Consider the following 23,174-nt stretch of genomic DNA (forward strand, 5'->3'; position numbering starts at 1 on the left):
TCCCTTGCCCCTGGTCACATGGCTAGTTCAGAGAAAAGACCCACATTGGGTCAGAGTACACCCTAAGGAATTTTACAGCTGGGACTAGGGGAAGAATTCCCTGCCTTTCTGGACAAGGAGCTAGAAGAACATCTTGAATCAGCAGGCGAGGAGCCATGGGTTGAAGATGATGGAGCAAAAAGACGGAAGGAGCCTGGGTCCCTGAAGATCACCAGCTTATACCAGCCCTGGGCTGCTCATGTCCAGACCTCATTTATGTGACTTCAACATAAAATTCTATTTATTGAAGCTACTGTTAGACTTTTCTGCATTTCCCAGTTGAAACCAATCCTAATTGAGAAAATGAAAGAGTATATATTCCAGATAAACTAATATTTCCAGGTATTAGGAAGACCTGTGAAGTTCAGGTCAGTTACTGTCTATATAGAAGCCTGAGACTACCACAGCTGGCCATTTTAGTTATGTCATGTTTTGTCCAATGATACTAATACTAACTACTCTCCCACATCCTGTGACATTATCTATATTCATTAAAAAAGGCAACAACTGTTCACAATAACAGGCCATTTCAAGGCAAGTGAAATAACCAATTATCTCAATAGAAAGCCAAGCTAAGCTGAAGAAACCAATAACTTCTCAGATTGTAGAGGAGCTGGACTAGGGGTAAGAAATGGCAATACCAAGAAGAAACCAGATTCCAGGAGAATCCAGCAGGGGAACTGAGGCAGAGCTTTTGAATATGTGGTTTAAAGAGATGACTCATATCACTATTCCAGTGATAGTGAACCTTTTGAGCTCGGCGTGTCAGCATTTTGAAAAACCCTAACTTAACTCTGGTGCCGTGTCACATATAGAAATTTTTTGATATTTGCAACCATAGTAAAACAAAGACTTATATTTTTGATAGTTATTTTATATATTTAAATGCCATTTAACAAAGAAAAATCAACCAAAAAAATGAGTTCGCGTGTCACCTCTGACACGGGTGTCATAGGTTCGCTATCACTGCACTATTCCATTCCAAATTTAATATATAAAGAATTTAGTTTACACAACTCCTGACTGGGTCTGTACTGGATTTGCACTTTCTCTAACTAGGGAGTTAGATAAAAAAAATAAATAAATTAAAGGACAAATAAGAGCTAAGAAACACTAAGAAACAATGTATTGTGCTTAATGAAGCGGGTGTGTTTGTCTTATTTTTTAAAAGTAATTTAGCTTTAAAACTTTGTTTATTTGTATTACAACCAATATGAAGCATTGTCCATTTATAAATATGTGAGCCAGACAGGCTCCAGGCAAATGAGAAGAACTGTGAGGGCTATTAGCTTTAATTTAAGGAAAGAAGTCTACATTATTAGAAAGTTCAAGCAATTTCTTGCTTTCAGTGTTAAAAGGAAAATGTTAGAGCATGGAGGGTTCCTTCGTGAGGTCTCATTAGTGCAGTTAGTTTGCATGTTGGAGAAAAAAGAAGAGCAAAGCCTCAGTTGACTTGCGCCCCAATGTGGGCCTTATCCAAAGCCCGCGAAAGCTGCTGATGACAAATGAGCCTCACCTATTCACTGAGGCGGGCTGGGCGGGGCTTCTCTCGGGTCATTCTATATCCTAGCACTTTGAATGAGTTCATCTATACTGCTGAACCTTAGAAAGGAACACACAGGCAGGCACACATAAAACGTCCCACTGTCTCCTTGACAAATTCTTACCGTAGGTCTTTCCCATAATCAAATAAAGCTTTAAATGCTGTCAAAAATGTTTTCCAAATGTCCAGCTCACTGAACTACAATGGCCATGAAAGGCACATCTTAGAAGAGAATGCGCCTAACTATCCAGAGCCTGTGCAGGGTGGATGCCCAGGCAATAACTTGGCTGATGCTGACCTCACCCACACCAGGGGCCTGACGGGCAATCAAAATGACCTTTAGGACAAAAGTGCAGAACAAGTCTTCATTTTTGTATAATGCTGTATTGTTTAATTCAGGCATTATTCCCCCAAGAAAACAAGCACCGAGCTCTTTGGCACACAAAGCCATATATTGACAGATTGAATCGCTCTTTTGAAATTAAAGTTGGAGGAGCTCAGGTCTCCCATTCTCCAAAGGGTATAGAAGTTCAGGTGAGCGTGGAATGCACCAGGGAAAGATGTCATTGGCTAGGACATCATTGGTATGGTAAGTGGCCATTTCCGTGAGTGCATGACATTGTTGGCCTGTTCAATTCCACTGCCCAGAACTGTAAGGATCTTAAAAACGGGCAAATGGGTTGCTTTCCCTTCTCATCTGAACTTTACAGGATAAAGAACAAAAGCTGTTACCTTTCGCATCTGAGCCAGCAAGCCTTCGAACTCCTTCAAGTTCAGCGTCGTTCCACTGTAGGATGCACAGCTATTTGCTGCCTTTCCCAGCCAGTAAATGGTAACTAACACCTGTGAAACAAAACCATGCACAAGAGCGGGAGAGTTTTCTCTCAAGAATTACTTTTAAACTAAGGAGTCAATAAAGCTCCACTAACAGGAAATCCACTGATTTATGAAAACACCATCCTCGCCCTAGCCAGCTTGGCTCAGTGGATAGAGCATCGGCCTGTGGACTGAAGAGTCCCAGGTTCGATTTCCGGCCAAGGGCACATGCCTTGGTTGCGGGCTCCATCCCCAGTGTGGGGTGTGCAGGAGGCAGCCAATCAATGATTATCTCTCATCATTGATGTTTCTCTCTCTCTCCTTCTCCCTTCCTCTCTGAAATCAATAAAGAAATATATATATATTTTATTGACATATATATGTAAAAAACACCATCCATGAGGTAACCATTAAATGTAAATCATTTTAATAAGAACTTAATACTGTATTGGTCAACACAAACATGATTCAGTAGTTAAAATGAGACTCCAGTTTTAGAAAGAGTTCATCTATAAGACAGCAAGAAGGAAAAAATAAATCCTCTAAAATTATTTTTGTATAATGAAATATTTAAATATTCAAAATTAGGAAGCAAATTTTTTCAGAGACTCTTGGCATTTTTACCTAGACAAGTAATGACTAGGTTGTCATTTCCTTGTGAGAGAGGTGCTTTCAAAGGTCTACACCTTCTAATTGTGGGCACAGAGGCTCTGCTAAGATCAATGGCAAAAATCTTGAAGAAGTGATGGAGGTTAATTAGTGGTTTCCAGCACAAGATCAACACAACATGTCTAACTAAGGTCAGAAGAAAACAATGTAAGAATACTATGTGCAGATATCTAGTTTTGGGTTACAGGTGGACTCCCATTAATCTGAAAAGAGAAATATTTAGCCTGGACAAGGTTATTGCCAATTAAACTACCTTAATAGTTATAGAGATTCAACATGTTTAAGAATGTTTAAGAATGTCTGTGCGTATTCAATGGTCAGAAGCTACAGCCCGAAGTTATTTTGTTCTGTCTTTCCAAAGAAACTGTCCATAAAAGTAAATGCTCTTTACACCAACGGTCCCATAAAATCCAGCAGGGGTTGGCTAAAGATGAATCCTTAACACTGAATTATTGGGATCTGAAGCTTATGGAAAAGCTAAGACTATTATTTCATTTTCCCATTCGAACCTATTGCTTCATCCAGGCTGGGAAGTACTTATTGTCCCTCTATACTTGCTAGGCCAGAAAATGCTTTGGATAATGTTATGGGTACATGGGTCCAGATGACAACAAGCCCCAAATACAGTAATGTGCCATCAGTGCTTAGCTATGATTTGGTTTTCTACCTCTGTGGAAAAAATTTTACTTCAGGAATCCTTCAAAACTTCCAGAAAGTCTTTTTTTTTTTTTAATTGATTACTTACAAATGAATTTCCAGAGAACAGACAATTCCAAATGTCAGGACATTAAGTAGGAACATAAGCATATGAGTGTGAGGCTATCCTGAAAGGCGTAATAGGAGAATAGAAAACAGAACTGTCTTGTGTTTGAAATGATAGGTTCTCTGATTTGTTTAAAATTGTGTCATGGAAAATGGCATATAGCCCTAGTGTTATAGAAGAACAAAAAGAAGATAAGAATAAGACTGTCAATCAAATATCATAGCACCCTAGAAACTAAAAACAAAAGGGGATCACAGCTTAGTTTTCTATTTTATATGCAGAAGGCCATTTCTTACATTCCTCAATTTAACCTTAAAATAAGGGGTGGGGGTGGAGGGATTAAGCAAAAAGAGGAGAAAAAAGAGAAAGAACTTATGGGCATGACAACAGTGTGGTGATTGCAGGGGTTAGGGAAGTAGGTGGAGGTGGAAGAGGGTATAAAGAAATAAATGGGGATGGGAAGAAATAAAATAAAATAGAATAAAGAAAAAAAATAAAAGAGCAGTAATATACTTGCTTTTTGAAAATAAGATCTAACTCCAAAAAGTTGATTTGGGGAAATACTAATAAAAACTCAAAAGATTAGTAGGAGAAAAAAAGTACAGGCCCATGACAGTCAACATTATTCACATTGTGCTGATCTCTCCCTGAAACAATTTGCCCAACTGCTTAATTTAATAATCCCAAATATGCCAACCAACAGCCAGGAACTAACGTCACTGCTGAGACATCGTCTTGTGTTTAAGAAACTGAATCACAACCAGAGCAAAGGCTTTCATTTGCTCATTTCTGGGTTGAGCACTTTAATTAAAAAGACCCCCCCCCCCAAACTACCATTTTTATTTCTATCATAGTCATTAATTATTCTATCAGAGACACATATACTAGTTTTCTAAAACTCTTTCTGGAACAGCATAGGAGAGACACTGAATTTATGTACTAAATTTTACACTTGAACCATCAAAGTTCAGAAAGAATAAGGTGGGAAAGTGAAGTTAAAACACTTACATTTTTCAGCTTCCTACTATAATCAAGGCTCCTAATTAAGGAAAAGGAAAAGAAAATATGGTCAGAACAGTAGTTTCTTCACTGTGACCTTTCCTTACACACATACTTCCAAGATATATTTGAATTAACTAATATAATAAAACCAGGAAAATATAGTATTTTAAGGCCGATGATTATTATTTCAGGTACTAAGAAAAACTGTTAAGAAAATGCAAAGTGGGCTTGAAGTTTCATAGTGCACCATGAAAACATTAAGACTAACATTTGGAAAATAAAGAATTCCACTTACTAGTAAACCCAAGACTGTTTATATTTGTACTAGAGGCCCGATGCACGTAATTCATGCAAGAGTAGGCCTTCCTTCCCCCAGCTGCCAGTCTTGGCTTTCCTCTGGCACCTGGGACCCCCGCTTCCCTCTCAGTCCTGGCTTCATCTGGAAGGACGTCCATTCTAATTAGCATATTACACTTTTATTATTAGAGATTCTCCAAGTTTAACTGTTAAAGTAAAATTTTGCCTTGATTATAAACCACTGTCAAGTGGAAATCTGCACTTTCAAATTTTTTTCATACAAGTACTTTTAACATAGGTCTAAAACCTTAATTAATAAACCTAGAAAGATATGTACAAGAGGCAATAATATCCAAATATTTGTCCTTTTCTCTTATGGAAATAAATTAGTGTTGGGAATTAGCCACGAGCAAGAAAATAAGTATGTTATGTTTAGCTATACACATGTGCATTCTTAAATATACATAAATATTTATTCTCAAACTACAAACAAATAAGCTAGGTGGTGGAACTTTCTAAATATTCATACAGTGAAATATAAAAATTTCTCTAAGATTATTCCAAAGTTTCTTTAACATGTCAACAAATAAATACCAGGAAAAACAAATACTGTTTTTCCCCACAAGTGGGGGTACAGGAGGGAGAATGTAATACTATTGTAAAGCCAGTCAAGAACTCCTTCAAGTTTATACACTCCAACTACTTCATTGCTGCATATTCTGATCCAAAGTACATGTCAATGACTAGGTGCACAATTTTAAGTCCATTGAAGTTTGAGGAACTGGAAAACGAAGTGGTACATACTAAGATAAACCCATCAATAGGGACCTGGATTAAAAGAAGCGCTGGTCCAATTTGGATTCAATTAAGAGAATGTTTTCCTGTTCCCTCCTTTTAACAGAAAAAATGTTATGCCAGATATTTGCTAGGATTTTTAAAAAGTTTAACAAAAGAAACAGATGAAAACAAACAAAATCTACAAAGGATTTGAAATTTGTATGAAAAACAAGTTAAGAACAGGGAACACCCAACTTTTTCTGCATTGACAATGAAAGTTCATTGATTAAAACTGTGACCCAGTTCTAAAAAAATCATGCTGGGCACATAGTAGGAGCTCACAGAATATCTGCTGGACGGCTTCCACACAGCAAACAGTAATGTGAAAATGCTTCCAAACTCTGCAGGTAAATCCTGGGGAGCAATGGAAAGCCTCTCCTCATTTTCATCCAGTTGCTCCGATTCCCTGGAATGATTCTTGCTGCCTGCCCTTTGGACTGTGCTTTCATTCCCCATCTAGGTAGTCTGGCATCCATTATAGGTAGAGTTCACTAAATTACACATTCAGTAATCATTTGCAGGTTTTTCCTTTCTAGTCTACTCAAGTTACTTCTCAAAAGAAAAAAAAATCTAAAAAAATTACCTACCATGAAAACTCGAGAGTGTTTTTTAAAAAACAATTTCAGAAAAGCATCGAAATTTCCTCTGTGGGATCTACCCCTATAACTTATCGCTTATGACATTAATTGGTGTCAGTGGGGTGATTCTCCATCGCTGCTGATGTTCAGCTCAACTCTCAGAGGAAAAAGTAGAGAAATAGAGCAGTTCTACTTGAATCTACGAGAGCTATAAAGCTTATGTCTGGTGCGAATGTCTCACAACAGTGCCAAGTTAACCAGCGCCATTTATAGAAAAGTCATAAGCAGAAAGCCCCACCTCTCCCTAAAACTAGAAATGATTTTCTAAGTACTGTCAATGAATTTATGGCATAATCTTCATATAAAATTATTTCTGTTCTAAATATTCATTCAGTGAAATAAAACATTTTCTCTATAATGATTCCAACTTCAGAATCCTACCGGGCTTGTGGACTGCCCCTCCCACCACACTCAGCCTTGCTCAGTACCCTTCTGCCACACTGGCCACTTTTCTTTTTTGTTAATCTTGACTTGAGGATATTTTTCCATTGATTTTTAGAGAGAGTGGAAGGGAGGGGGAGAGACAGAGAGAGAGAGAAACATTGACGTGAGAGAGGCACATTGGTTGGTTGCCTCCCACACGCGCTCTGCCCAGGGCCAGGGATCCCCCAGATAAGCTTGCAACCAAGGAATGTGCCCTTGCAACCAAGGAATGTGCCCAAACTCGTGGGCTGCTACTCTATCCACTGAGCCAAAAGGACGAGGGCTGGCTACTTTTGTTTTTAAACATCAAGTTGGTTTCGTCTTCCCCAGCCTTTCTATACGTTCTTCCTCTACACTACATGCCTTACAGATCTTTGCATGGCTGGTTTTTGCTTCCCATTCATGTCTCAGCTCACAGCTGAAATGCTGTCTCTTCAGAGAGGCTATTCTTGACCACCTCTGGACTTATTACTATCTTTCTTCTTCTTCCGGTTTTCTGGTGACTGGAAAGTATCTGACACAGAGTAGCTGCCCAGTAAAGACTGGTTAAATGAATGAATGAAAACTGATAGTGTCATAGGAGAAGATGATGGAAAAGTATTACCTAAAGAGAATATTAATGCTCAAGTGAAAGAAAAATTAAAAAGGGGAGAAAATAAGTAGAAGAAATGTAAAAGGGAAGATAGACTGAAAGACAAGATAAAGAAGGGAAGGGAAGCACAGGGAAGAGAAGATGAGGAAAAGAAGCAGAGGGAAAGATAAAGAAAAGGACAGAGAAAAGAAGGGGAAGATGCGACAGTAACCGAGAAGTGACTATGTCTGTATACAATTGGTCTAAGTGACTTTTCCCCCTTTAGGTTGCTTTCTGTGCCTTCGAATTAAAGTCTCTTTTTTCAGAAGTTGGCTAACTGTCTTCTCAGATCTTCACTGAGAAAAATTTAGCTAGAATTATACCTGAGAAAACATCTGTCCAATTTCATTTTATAGATGAAAAGACGGCCCGGCCGGTATGGCTCAGTGGTTGATCATCGACCTGTGAACCAGGGGGACATGGTTCAATTACTGGTCAGGTCAGGTCACATGCCTAGGTTGTGGGCTCGATTCCTAGTAGGAGGCGCGCAGGAGGCAGCTGATCAATGATTCCCTCTTATCATTGATGTTGCTATCTCTTCCTCCTTCTCCCTTCCTGTCTCTGAAATCAATAAAAACTTTGTTGTTGTTTTTTAAAGGAAAACCCTATTGAAACAAGGGAACTTGCCTAGGATTACAGAAGTAGAGAGAAGCAGATGGAGGGCTAAACATCCAACTTCCTGATGCACGTTTTTTTGCAGGTAGCAAGAAAGATGCTAAGAGTTCTGAATTTCCAAAACCAATCTTAGAATTCTCCTGGTTTAGTAAGAGTGATTTAAAGTAGCTCTAATAAATGAATAAATACATCAAAGTGAACTTTCCCCCAAGCAATGTGTGTGTGACTAATTATTATGATGTTGCACAGTTAAATATTGTTTTTGGTCACTTGCCACCAGGTGAAACTACAATGTGAGATGAGGCAGAACCTGAAACAATTTCCTAAAATGAACAGTGATTTATAGAGGCTGGGTACAATAACAAATGGAGCATATAATGACTGAGATGAGGTTTATGGTGGTTTCCACATTCAAATATCATAATTTTTATTGTTATTTTTGTCCTTAGCCAACATTTTCCTATGAGAAATATTAAAGAATGACACATTCACAACAGAGAAGTGATTTTATGTAATCAATCATGGCTGAATCCCCCTTATTTCCCATTGCAAATAATAAAATCCAATATAATTTCCTAACTGGATTTCATTCAGTAGTTTCCATTTTCCGCCATCATTAAAAAAAAAAAAATCAATACTGTCAAGTGGTATAAAATTAACAGCTCCGGATTTTGGCTTTTCTCCCCTTTTCTGTTCTTCTATGATAAAATAACCCAAAAGTAACCAAAAGAAGTGCAGCCAGTCCACAGATTCTTCCCATGCAATTAAGGTTATTAATAAAGTATATCCATGCCATATATTTTTTGACTAAAGTGAAAAATGTTTTATGTGAAATTTGTAGAGTCATAAGGACTTTTTTTCTCATTACTCTAGTCATGATCTATTTCTTTACAGAGAAGCACATTGCCTTTTCTTTTACTTTACATTCTTTCCCAGGAATTTTTTGGCCCAAACATGGCTCATTGAGTAGATACAGTCAACAATAGGTAAATGGCCAGTGATCCATCTTCAAAGAATTTGATCATTGACACATATGAGAAAACAGTTACAAATGTAAAAGAAGAGATTTCTCCATGATCTATTGGGCTCTTTGCATAATAAACAGAGTTGAGATCTGTTTACCAAGTTTTTAGTCTTCCAAGAGCCTATTCAAATGCCTAAATGGAGCCAATAAAAGCTTTTTGTCTAATTCACACAGATTCTGTGCATATTTCTCTCTTGCCTTCACCTCCTTTAAGTTTCACCTAATATTTTTCTCCTTCTCTTTAACATCCTAATTTATAGGAGTGATACTTGCATTTCAAAAAATTCTATTTAATCAGAATGAAAGCGATACACAGAGGGAAGGTCAATGTGTCTTGATTTGAAAGCCTGATTTTTACCTTTACATTTTTATTTTATGAGGCATGCCCAATTCTTTGCCTCTTAAAGCTTAAAACATCATCACAAAACTACAAATCAAACCATAAATGGGTTTTCCTTAAATATAAATCATGTGTTACTTACTTGACTGTTACTCTGTTGGATGTATCCTGTAGGTCACTAGGGTCAAAAAGTTGAGATTCTTTAAGGCCGAGCTCTTTACAACCTCTCAAGAATAAGATGATATTGTCCTGGGAGGAAGAAAAGAAATTCAAGTCTGTATTATTTTATATTATCTTTATAAACCAGCCCTTTCTCTTTAATAGTCCAAATTACTGGAGGGTTGGCAGTCATCAAGGCCTCAAGAGTCAGGTCTAAATCATGGCTTGTTGGATAAAAAAAAAAAAAAATCATACTTTGTTAGGATATGCTGTAGTAAGCAGACATGTCAAACTTTTAAACCCACAGTCATGTCAAATTCATTTTTTTTCCCCTTTACCTTAACACATTTTTGTAAAACTGCAAATAAACTATCATTGAGAAGCAGAACTTAGCATCTTTTGGAGGTACCATACCCAAGACCAGATATTCCCTATTGTAAAGTTTTGTCCATATCTTATTGCCTAGAATCTGGTTCAAAATTTATATAAAAAAAAAATTGGTTTTAGTACCAGAGTGTCACCTTCAGTGAGTTTTGTTTTTTAATTGATCTTCTAAAATACATTCTTTATCAGTTGGTTTTCACTGCTAATACCTTTTTGTGGACATAAATGGAATTAAATGGGAAAAATCTAAACTTAACTGGGAAGAGGGGAAAAAAGGAGCAAGGAAAGCCTTTGAAACTAATGCAAAAGACCCTCCTAGTGAAAATTGCCTCTCACAGGTACAAATATACTTTGAACTGGTGGAGTAGCAGGCACAGTTGACACTTAAGGAGGATTCTGGCCATCATCTGTTGGGAGTCATAAACATAAACAAATGGCTTTGGAAGGGATTGCAATTGTGGGCCATCCTTCTGGAAGTCCGGGGTGTTAGCAGCAGGTTCAGCAGTTACAAGGTTCTGTTCTCTTCCTGAAAGACTTCTGACAAGCTAGCTGGCCCTATTAGTTAGTGAAAGTTATAGGAGAGGAATGATAAAGGTTGGCTCCAGAACCCAGATCATGTGAATCCATCTGAATACTGTAAGAACAATGCTACAAAAACCTGAAATGATGGCGGGAGTTACTGAATCATGTATTCAACCCAAATGCAGTTCAACAAGTGAACAGAAAGCAGAGGTCTTCCCAACAAACCAGTGTGTAGGCAGGATTCTAAGATGACCCCCAAGAATCCCACCCCCTAGTGTACATACCGTGTATGGTCCCCTCCCCTTGAGTGCCAGTAGAACCATAAATGTAAGGAGCTATCAATCACTCTGTGGCTATGTTACTAACCAGTTGGCTTTGAGTTAATCAAAAGAAAATCATCTGATTGGGTCAGACCTACTCAGGGGAGCTTTTAAAGGCAGGTAAAGTCAGGGTTCCTGGTGACCATATGTTTTAAAGCTGTAAGGAGATGCATTCTGTCAACAACCACATGAACTTGGAGAGGCTTGGATGAAGCTAAACTAGGACCTCACCCCCCTCCAGTACCATGGTTTCAGCCTTGTGAGACCCTGAGCAAAGAACCCAGTCATGCCATGTCCATACTTCTGGCTGCAGAACCCAAGATAATAATCGGGTGTTGACTTAAATGGGCGCTAAATTTGTAGTAATTTTCTATCCGGCAATAAAGAATATTAATACGCCCAGGCTCAAAACAACAAGGGCAATAGCAATAAACTGCTAACATTTATTTAGCCCTTTTTATATGCTAAGCGTTTTTCCAAGAGCTTTCATCCTCATTTACAGATGAGCAGTTGGAGGCACAGAACTATTAAGCACCTGGTCTAAGTTCACACAGCCAGCGAAGGATGGAGATGCAAAACAATGTGGCATATATGAGGAACTCCAGCATAAAATCTAAGGTCAGCACCAAAGGAAGATGGTGCTACAGAGTCAGGGGCTGCTCAAGGAGGGCCTTGAAAACCATGGAAGGCAGGCTGTGGAAGTCACAAAGGGGCTGTGATCTGAGAAATGAATGCCCGGATCTGCAGCAGCAGCAGATGGTTGGAGAGGTAGACAGGGTGAAGGAAGGACTTAAAAAGAACAAGATAGGAGACAGAGAGACCAATGAGGAGAGACTACAGTCTCACTTTCCCCCATGGCCCTTCCCAGAATGTGTTCTTTCTGGTGTCCCTGGATTTTTTTCAGCAGGCAAGAGAGGCCATCATTCACAAGACCTGTGTCATTCAGAAGGCCTCTTGTAGACTAACATGAGCTGGTCATATTCTGAAGTCATCTGTACCCTGGCCAGTCTCTCCTTCAATTATCTTGCACATTTTAAAATGATCAAATTTCTCCTTGGAGTTTTTCTATGTTCCCTCCCATGTCCAAAGATTTATCTATGTTCAGGTAAGTTTTTTCTAGGGCATATTTCTGGTTGGTCTGTGAGCTATGAGGGCTTCCAGCCTGGAGCAAAGCAAAGGGTGTGTCCTGGTACTCTCTAGGAATCATTTGCAAGCACAATAAGAGGACCAGACCTGTAACTACCCTGTGGTTCCATAGGAAGCACATGAGTGGGGCATCTCTTGTTCTCAAGAAAGGTGAGGAGGCACGCTTTCGTATGCATACCCAGATGCCCAGATGCATGTCTGAGCACCACGCTGTATTCAGCACACAGACTGCAAACACAAAAGCGCTGTGTTACCAGCCTGGCTGACCAATTTGGGCTGGGAGATTTAAATAACTGCAGGTCTCCTTCCAACTTCTTGCTGCAACCTAATGATGCTGGACGGGAGCCAGACCCCAGTCAGGAGAAAAGCCAGAAGGAAGAACGCTCCAGCCAAGAGCTAACAGGGGCCGCCACCGGAGTGGGCAGGAAGCACTGTGCCTTTAATTATATAAAATGCAACTCACAAATTCCCATCTGCCCTGCTCTTCACACTGCGATTTTTCCACATTTACAATTCCAAGCAAAACGCACATATTAATGTTTTAGTTTCAGAAGCCAAGCAGTACAACAGCAACTCATTTCCAAGGTAGAAGTGGAAGACGCTGATTTACAATGACCACTCTATTCAACTCTCGCTAATGTAATATTATTACAAACCTATTATGATTCTGTAGGGATTCAAAAGAAGTTCTTTAAGACTTTTAAAAAAAGTCAATGTCATGAAAAAGCAAAATTGGACATTAAAGACATATGATGACTGAACATGATCTATGAGCTTTGACTGGATCCTTGATCCCAAAAGAAAAGGTAATTGAGGTTATAAAAGTCCAATTTAGATGTAGCCTATGTTGTATGATGTTTTAAATGAATGTTTTCTTAGACATGATGACGTTGAGATTGTGGTTATATGAGAGAATGCCTCAACTGATTGATTGACTGATTGACTGATTGATTGATTTTAGAGAGAGAAGAAGAGGAAGAGAAGGAAGACATTGATTTGTTGTTCCACCTACTTATGCATTCATTGGTTGCTTCTTATATATATGTGACTTGACTGTAGATCTAACCTGTAACCTTGGCATATCGGAACGATGCTCCGACCAACTGAGCTAACCAGCCAAGGAGAATGCCTTTATATTAAAGCAAGTATATGAATTATTAGGGATGAGTTATCATAATGTCTATAACATAATTTCAAATGGTTCATGGTCAAAAATGTATTTGTGTGCATGCATATATGAGAGAGAGAGAAAGAGAGAGAACAAATGAATGAATGTGGGCCTGACATGGAAAAGGAGAGACAGCAAATCTAGCAAAAGATCAACACTTAGTGAATCTAGATCAGAGACTGGAAAACATTTTCTGTAAAGGGCCAGATAGTAAGCATGGCTTTGTGGGCCTATGGTGGTCTCTGGCTGAGACTCACCTCTGTTTCGTAGCCAGACAATTCATAAATAAACGGGAGGTTCTGTACTCCCACATACTTTATTTACAATAGTAGACGGTGGGCTGGATTGGGCACAGAGTGGAGCCCACCAGCCCTGTTGTAGGTAACTGGTTATGCAGGCATATACCATGACATTCTTTTGTGTACATTTGACAATTTTCAAAAAAAATTTTTGGAAAAAGTTTTTTACATTTGTAGAAATATATTCAACTACATAGAGTTACAACTTCACTAGCAAAGCCAGTTTCATAAAATTCAAGGGAAAAACTCAGTCACCTCCGAGACAACTATTGCCAAGTCACTGAGATAAATGTTTAAGTACTGCTGATGGAAAGTGACCATTTCTGGCTAACTGGAAAACACTGTAACACGAATCTCCATCCAACACAGATGCGTAACGTACAGTTCCTAACAGAGTCCATTTTGTGCTAGACTCCTATGAATGTATGGATTTATACTGCTGTTTATGTAACTAGCACGCATTAATTCCTCCTTCTTCTTGGCCCTGTGGCTTCCCATTTCATTAACCTGTGGGCCTGAAATGTGTATGAAAATAGTCCCCAGGGGCCGGGGTTGAGGTCTGGACTTTCCACCTTCCACAGGACCTCTTCCCTGAATAAGTCCTTGTACTTCGCTCCCCTCCCATCTCACTCCAAAGACAAGATGTAGGAAGGCCCTGGATGGTCTTTATCCCCAGAGTGTAGCAGTGTCCTTAGCCTATAGTGGGAACTTACTAAATATTTAAAATAAAGTAAGTACTAAGTTCTAAGTACTCATAAGAATGAAAAAAAACCCAAACAAACCAACAACAACAAAATTCCTAATAGGTAAAATAATAAGGACTTATAAAAAAGTCTCTTATCTTCAAGATTAATTTTCATGATCCATCAAGTAGCTGGAATTGTTCAAGATACATATAAACAGAGGTGTGACTTTAAGTTAGACAATGGAAGCGAGAGAACAACAAATATATCAAGGAACACAGTATAACAGCTTTGGATCAGAAGGACGCTAGGAAGAGTCCCAGCCTCATCCATGTATTAGCCATGTGATCTTAGGCATAGATCCTAACCATTCTGAGCCTTATATTTCTATTCTGGAAGGTGGGGGGTGCCATAAACCTAACAGGGACATCAGAATTACAGAAAATATATAATAAGAACACAGCCTAGTGTCTGGTACTCTCTGGGACACTCATTATATAGAAGTTATTATGACATTCTTATCAACGCAGGTCACAGAAGGCGAGATGATGAACAGTTTATCCACTCCTGAAAAACAGACACAGTGTTTTTACAGCCCTTGTCAGTTACATGGTAGATGGCAAAAAGAAAAAGAAAAACATGTAGTTGGTGTTTTTGTTTAGTTACTGTTATTCACTGTCAATCTGGTACTTTTACACAGGCAGCTTCAAACGTAGGCACAGGCTCTGTACCAGAAGCCCATTTGTAAGGTAACTGCTTGTAAGTCATCATTTGTAATTATCCTAGAGAAATAATCTTACATAGTGGTTCCCAGTTTAGACCAGAAAAGCCTACTTAATCCAAACTGTCCCTGAAGGGGAGTGATAATTACATTATGGAACCTAACCGCTGAGCAGAACAACATTTCACTGGGAAATTGCATTCAGAAATGCCAACCACATGTCCCTCTTGGCTATAGCTGTAGTCGGATGGAGGATTCCAGAGGCCAGAGCAAAGGCTTCCTTGCCCAAGGCAGTGCCATGGGAGGAAAGGGCAAGAGGGAGGGGAGTCAGCAATTCATTCCAGTGCAGCCCCCCACATCCCTGCCTCATCCAGGCCCTTCTCCCCCTTGTCCTCAGAAGGCAAGCAAGGACCTGCTTGCTACTTTCCCTCTCTCCAGCTGTCATTTCCAACCAGAAAGGGTGTCTCTCTTTCCTTCATCCACTGCGGAGTAGCGAGCAGCTTTCCGGCTCTAAGAAGGCACTGGTACTTAGGGTTTCTCTAGAGAAAGCAGACAAGCAGTGGGAAGCCCCCTTCTCTGCCTGATCTTTTTGGCTTTATTTCCTTTACCACCAGTAGGGAAAGGCCACCATGATGGTGGAAGTGGAGTTCACAGAAAATGAAAGTAATGCTCATTTGAGTTTCAAAAGAATCCAGATGCCTATGTCGCTAGGTATTTTAATGTAATATGGCCTTAGCCGGTTTGGGTCAGTGGATAGAGCATAGGTCTGCAGACCGAAGGATCCAGGTTCAATTCCGGTCAAGGGCACATACCTTGGTTGCAGGCTCCTCCCCAGGCCGGGCCCTGGTCAGGGCTCGTGCAGGAAGCAACCAATTGATGTGTTTCTCTCACATCGATATTTATGTCTGTCTTTCCCTCTCTCTCCCACTCTCTCTAAAAATCAATGGGAAAATATCCTCGGATGAGGATGAAAAAATAACAAAATACAATATGTATAGAGTATCTATATAATTTATATAAATGAAAAGACTAAGTGGAAATGTCAAAATGGAAACGGGAATTAATTACATCTGGTGAATTTATTACTTTCATTCATTTTCTATAACAAATATTTATTTTTAAAATCTTAATAAGAATTAGGATATTTCAGAAAGATTTGCAAGTACATCTCAGAAGACCCAGATTTTTTTAGAAAATCAGTAACCAGCCCTAACGTTACCGTTCTGTTTGAACTAATGTTACCTTTCTGTTAAAGCTTTTAGAAACATGGTTTTTGTTTGGTTTTCTGCATGTGAAGTAAACAAACTCCCTTTATCAGAAATGCAATTATGAAATTCAGAACCGAAGGAATATATTACCAAAATATCTCCAGGAATTTCCCCCACAATTAATAGAATTCAGGGATTTCCTGTACCTGCCGTGTGTTCACGGTTGCTCTCCCGGCCTGTATGGGTTCCAGCCGAGCTTGGCCGACACCCAGCCACAGTCAGCACTCGCCAGACTTCCAAGGCATTTGTGTTTGCCGGGAGCCCTTAATGAGGATACCAGGCCTTCTGCTGAGAGGCAGGGGTGGCTGGTTCTGTGGGGAGGAATTCTGGGGAGGTTTAACCCAGAGGGTGTCAGTGGGGCGGCTACATGAAGAAGAAAAACTTTTATGGGTGTGAAATGGGCAGAAGCATAGCGGTTGCAGCAAGAGACAGAAGGGTTGGGGAGGTGAAGAAAACGATGAGAGGTTAGCTTGAGGAGGGCCGTGAGAGCCCTGCTAAGGATTTGGACTGTTCTCTGGGCAGTGGGTAATCAAGACCAGTTGATGAGCACAACAGCAGTCCTGGGATCTGACTGTTACTCTAGGAGAATATGCCGGGTGTTAGCAAGAGAGATCCGACAGGCAGAGAGGGTCTGTTCAAGAGATTATTACAGGAGCCCAGGGAGAGATGTGGAAGCCTGAATTTAGGCAGGAGCAATCGGAGCAGAGAAAAGGAAGAGGATGGATGCATTCCTTGTTGGCTTGGCTGTTGAGTGGATTTGGGAGTAGAGGACGAAGAGATGGAGGGGGCTTGGGCTGATGCGAGGCTTTTCACCATTGAGACCCATCTGCAGGAATGGAGGGACATTTTTGGGAAATGGTAATAATAAGCTTGGAACATTCTGTATTCAAAGAGCTATGGCTTATTGGGAGCTTATATTTGTGTCTGGAGCTCAGAAATGAGCCCCCAGTAGAATAAGCAAGTTTGGAATTTACCAGAATGTGCCCACAGCAGACACTGGGGGGAGCATGATATTGCTGGAGAGTCCAGACAGAACAAGAGAGACCAAAGCAGACCGTGCAGAATATTGACATTTAAGTATGGTTAGAGGATGGGGAGCCCCTTGTACCTGAAGCAAACAAGGACCGAAGAGGAAGCAGGCAAGCCTGCCAGGGAAGCCAAGTAAGAGCACTGTGCAGGGAGCACTGTGTGTCCAGCACCAAATAATGCAGGTCTCAGTTCTTCCACTGACTGGCTGGTCTCAGCCTCAGATTTCTCTTCTAAAAGTCCAAGTCCTTGCAATGGCCTACAAGGCCCTACAGATGTGCTGCCCACTACCTCTCTGACCCCCTCTCCACCACCCCCCTCTCCCTGCAGCCACACACAGCTACTGCGGGTCCTCAGTCAAGCCAGGTCCATCCACACCTGCCAGGGCCTTTGCACTGTTCTTTTTTTTTTTTTTTAAACCTAGATATTAATTCGAACAATCTCTGGTATAACGAGTAAATATTCAATAAATATGCATAGAGCCCTAGCCGGTTTGGTTCAGAGGATAGAGCGTCAGCCTGTGGACTGGAGGGTCCTGGGTTCAATTCCAGTCAAAGGCACATGCCAGGGTTCAGGGTTGCAGGCTTGATCCCCCGTAGGGGGCATGTAGGAGGCAGACAATCAATGATTCTCTCACTGATGTTTCTCCCTCTCTCTTTCTTTCTCTCTCCCTCTCTTCTTCCCTCCCTCTCCCTTCCTCTATGAAATCAATAAAAATGTATTAAAAATAAACAAATATGCATAGGCTAAATGAATGATTAAAAAAAAATGGGAGCCTGGCCGGCATGGCTCAGTGGTTAGGCACTGACCTATGAACCAGGAGATCAGGGCTCGGTTCCCAGTCAGGGCACATGCCCAGGTTGCAGGCTCAATCTCCAGTAGGAGCCGTGCAGGAGGCAGCCAACCAATAATTATCTCTCATCATTGATGTTTCTATCTCTCTCTCCCTCTCTTCCTCTCTGAAATCAATAAAAATATATTTTAAAAAAATTTCAAAAATGGGAATACTCATAATGTCCTAAGGCTGTTGTATGGAATTAAGTATGATAATATAAGTAAAGTGCTTAAAATAGAACAGTGGCACAATAAGTGTTCTCCACTGTGATATTTCTGTCTATTAGGAATGGACATCAATGAATGAGCTTCCTGATTAGAAAGGTATTACTGACTTTTGGGAGAACTTCAGTGGAATGACAGGGTAAAAGCCAGATTGCAGGAAACTAAAGTCCGTGTAGAATAAAAATGATGGAGAAAACACACAGAGGCACTTTGGGGATGTTTAGCAGAGAAGAGATGAGGAGATAAAGAGGGGCAGGTCAGAGGAAGGTTGGTGGATTGTTTCCTTCAGGAAAGCTGTGGGTAAGGCTCCCTGCTTGTCCCAGGGCTCCCTTGTCCCTCTGTCACCTCATAAACAATCCTCATCTCATTGAAGTTTGAGCCATCAGGCCTCACCATAATAACCTTCCATCTTACTCATTATTTCTGTCACAATCACCGAGGACTCTGGCACCAGAGTCACCGCTTCCTGTAGTCAACATTCTCGGTGACTTTAAGTTCTCCATAGGCAACCTGTTCAATAGCTGGCTCTACAGTCCTTTGCCTTCCTCAGTTCCAATGGTTTTACTTACACACGCCGTTTCAGGATCACAGTCATCAGCCAGACCTGCCCTGTGGAACCTTAACTCCAACATCCTGCTCTTGGGCCTTAGCCCCTCTCCTTCCAGGGTTCTCATTACTTCTTCCCCTGCTCTTTCATTCCAGACTTGGCCCTTTTCCTTCAGACCATTTCTCTCTCCCCTCATTGCCTAATTCCCTTCCTGATCCAGGCCAGGCCAGTGTGATTATTCAAGTACTTGCTGGCATCTCCAACATCCCCACTTCTCTGTCTTTCTATTAGGGAGCAAGGACTAGGAAAAGGAAGTAGCACTGATGGAATAGTCAGCCTTGGCAATGAGTCTGGCAGCTTCCCCAACCCATCAGGTATGCCCGCTCCTCAAATTTCTACCTGGAGGGAAGCATTCTTGGCCCCTCACTGTTCCTCCTCAAGGCTGCTTTGGGAGAAGGAAGGGGAGGGGGTGGGGAGCGAGGGGGGCATGCTCAGCTCAGCCACTATGGGCTTCCTCTCGGTGGAAGAAGGCCTGGCTGTAGGACACATGTGTCCTGTCTCTGCCATGTGGTAAGAGGCCTCTCTCTGTGGGGGAGGCCTGTGGTTGACCAGCTGTGCTAGGAATGGGTGGATAAATTTGTTTAATTTAGGACTGAGGATTAGCAAACTCACTTGGCTGCAGCTCTAAACCTCGTGCTGCCCTATTTGTTTCATGAGAAGTAAAGCTGATATTTTGATCTCTGACTCCTGTGTTTATGTCTCAGCTGGGAAGGGAAGAGAGGAGAATTATTTACTGATAACCCGAAATCCCCAATGCCCTGCTCCTGGTGCTACTGGAAATAATGGTGCTGTTATGGGGTCTGGAGCTGCTACCAATTTATGAGCTGCCACCTCAGTGGGCCCCTGGGATCCACTTGGTAATCCTTCTGGGCACCCCTCTCCCAGTCCTCATCCAGGCATTTACAAGCCTCCTTTTCCTTCCTCATTCTCTCTGCCATGCCTGCACGTCTTCCCCATCAACGGACAGATGTCATCAGCCCCCAAGAGTTAAATCCTTCCACTTCACCCATCCCAAGTCCTGTATCTAATAACCTCCCCCCCCCCCAAGATTTAAAGTTGGATATTTTAAGGCCTTTGAAAACAATCTGTTAACATTTTGTCAGCAATGGGAGCAAAATGGGACTGTGTGTTAGAGTGAAGATCAAACAGCCAGCAGTTATGCTATATTAACTTTGGTTGAACATTTTCAAAATTTTTCAAAGATATTTATTGCATACTTATTGGATGAAAGGCAATGTGCTAAGTGCTTTGGTCAGGAAGGGGTCATGGTGAGAGTGGGACTCTCATTTGCACGTGAGAGAAGCCCAGATGGAAATAGGTCTATATTGGATTTCAGAGCTCAGCGCCTCCCAGCCTCAGGGAGTGTGTGTGTGTGGGGGGGGGAGGGCAGGGGGCGATGATGCCGCTGACTCTTTGAGACAACTGGGAACCAGGGCCTCGTGTATTTGGAACCCACAACTGTGTCACCTCCTGTCTGCTTGCTCTGCATTTGGCTTATCTGCCCTCACTGCACACAGGTTTTTCTCCACATGGATCCCTGCTTCCCACAGTCCATACCCACGGTCGTCACCTCTGACAGGACTAATTCTCTTTTCCGCTTGCAGCTCAAAAAACATCCCAGGAAAAGGAAGGTCCCTCCATGGCCTGCCTAGGGTCAGGCTCCCTTCCACAGTGACTAATAGGATGGGGTAAAAGAGATCATGAATCATTTTAATCAATGGTGAGGGAGGGTTAGGGGCAGGGAGCAGTTTCCAAAAGAATAAGAATGTGGTTTCCTAGGAAGGGGGCCGAGGGCGGACCAAACCAGCACCACTGGCTACCTTCACAGAAGTGGGCCAGATACGGATTTTTCTCTGAAAGTTCTTAGAGAGCAGAATACAGAATTATTACCACCGCTGTTGGCATTCTAAACACAGCTGGTCAAATTTAGTTTTCCTTTAAGGATGTCCTTCTGAAAGAGTCCGCCGTGCACTGAGCTGTAATGCTGCCTCAGTTTCCCGAAGTTAACAGGCCTGAGGCCAAGGAAGACCAACTGCAGAATGAAGCAGGCACAAGGCACAAGCTACTTAACGAACTCGGTTGGAAGAGCTTTTCCAAGCACAGCCCCTCCCCAGTACAGCAGTTGGAGCTCCTTTTTCCCTTAGGACAATTAGGGAAGTAGAGTGTCCAATCCTAATGGCTCCAGCATCTTGATTTGACCTCTTTCTGGATTCCAGACTCAGGACCATCCACGTAGCAGCTGCTTCTCTTCTCAAAGACTTGACATCGCAGCCCACATGGGAGTCAGCACCACAATGCGATCTCAGGAGAAACGGGATTGGAGCCTATTGGAAACGCTGTCTAAATTCCAAAGCCTATATCCCTCCAAAAAATTACTGAACTAGTCTCCAAATTACTAACACTGAAACTCAACATAAGCATTATTATGTTACATTGCCAGGTTGTTTTCCAGCATAATTCACTAATTGCATTTTGGGAATTGAATGAAAAATAGCTTTCAGTTATGTTAGAACAAAACTGCTTGAACCATCTATCATACCTCCTTGCACAACACTCAGATAGTTGATATTTGAAGTATGACTTCAGCACATCTCACAGCAGTGGTAGTCACACTATGGGCCAGGATGAGATAAACGCAGAATTGAAAATTCGTATTTAGAAACTTTTATAACAATCTGGCATTCTAACTGCATCCACATGTGTGATCAATGGACACATCTCATTGAACAGGACATAGACCATTTTAGGATATTGTCCAAACTGCATGTTGTTGGAACTGTGTAGTTAATGGCGATGGGATCGCATACCAGTCCAAATTGGATTAGAAATTAAACAAACAATAACAATAGAGTGGGAACCAAAACTACAATTTTATATCCAGTAGAATGGCAATTTAAATTGCGATGATAAAAAAGCTCTGAAAATGGATAGTAGTGACGATTGCAACAACATTGTTAATGTACTTCATGCCACTGAATCATACATCTAAAAATGGCTAAAACAGTAAATTTTATGTCATGTATATTTTACCACAGCCATAAAACTTGTTCTTCATTATAACAGTTTGAGAATCCTAGGCCTGTTCTAGAGTATGTCCTAGGGGGGTTTTGGATCAAATAAAATTTGGAAAATGTTGCATAAAATACCCCCCACTTGGAATTCATACTGCTCAGGCTAACAGCTCTGAGACATTCCTTACTAAGAAACTCCTTTAATTTTAATTCAGCATTTCTAACATGTATTGGACTTCAGACCCTTTTTACATCACGCACCTTCTAATATCTCACAAAACAGCTTAAGAAAGGCTGAGCCAGATGAACTATTAAAACACGGTTTGTAATTTCACATCACACACAAATAAGAGTGAAATCGTTGTCACACGTAGGTTGTGGCCCATAATCTAACACTGCCAACCTCTGGTGAGACCCTCCAATCAGTTTCTATGCTGGTGATGCCAACCCCCAAGGCAAGCGAGGCTAAGAGGAGGCAAACAGCCAGGGTCTGGTTCATCTCTGTATCCTTCGGGCTTCACAAGAAGAATACATGTCACACTTGGCTTTAGAGGCTGTAAGTTAAGAGAACGATTTACTAGTTAGGGGTGACCCCAGGAACAAAGCACTTCACAGTCTAGGTCAGACATGTGGATGACATTAGAAAAAGAAACAGGATTTTAGAGGACAAATGAGTGTGCCAAGCAGGAGCCATATTGATAGATCTAAACACCATTACCCCTATCATATTGTGAGGTCACAGCCTCTCTACTGGGAAGGAGGAAAAGCCAGAAAGAAAGGAAATGCCACAAAGGCGAAAACCAAAAGCAACCTTTGCCCTCATCGACATATACCAGGGCCTGAAGTAATTTTAGTATTTCAAATTGTGGGCTGGAGGAGAGGTCACTGAAAATGTCCCGCTGATATTAAAACGTATGTGAAAAAGAAGAAGTGGTATGCAGAGGAGGAATTCAGAGCAAAAACAGGATAATCTGGTAAAAGCATCACCGCCACTCCTCCCATTCTTTCAAGTTTATCGGGTTCTTAACTCAAGTTGGTGCTGCCTTTACTATTCCAAATTTTTTTTTTATGTAACTCAAAAAAGGTGTGGAGAAAAGACCATCTTCAAATAACTCTAGAAATCTCTACTGCGTAGTCCTGTATAAGTGGAAACCACATTTCATC

At 41.1% G+C, this 23,174-nt stretch overlaps 1 protein-coding gene across 15 annotated transcripts in view; it reads right to left on the minus strand.

Moving 5' to 3' along the window:
* LIMCH1 (LIM and calponin homology domains 1) overlaps positions 1-23,174 on the minus strand; it is a 320,528-nt gene that overhangs the window by 89,687 nt on the left and 207,667 nt on the right. For all 15 annotated transcript variants that reach the window (XM_059672538.1, XM_059672529.1, XM_059672500.1 and 12 more), the window contains exons 4-6: positions 9,780-9,886; positions 4,839-4,869; positions 2,315-2,425 (exon numbers count right to left, since the gene is read on the minus strand). In XM_059672538.1, the coding sequence (XP_059528521.1) occupies positions 2,315-2,425; positions 4,839-4,869; positions 9,780-9,886 (249 nt within the window). The remainder of the gene's footprint in view (positions 1-2,314; positions 2,426-4,838; positions 4,870-9,779; positions 9,887-23,174) is intronic.

This window comes from Myotis daubentonii, chromosome 1 (assembly GCF_963259705.1).
Source record: "Myotis daubentonii chromosome 1, mMyoDau2.1, whole genome shotgun sequence".
In the NCBI taxonomy this organism is placed as follows: domain Eukaryota; kingdom Metazoa; phylum Chordata; class Mammalia; order Chiroptera; family Vespertilionidae; genus Myotis; species Myotis daubentonii.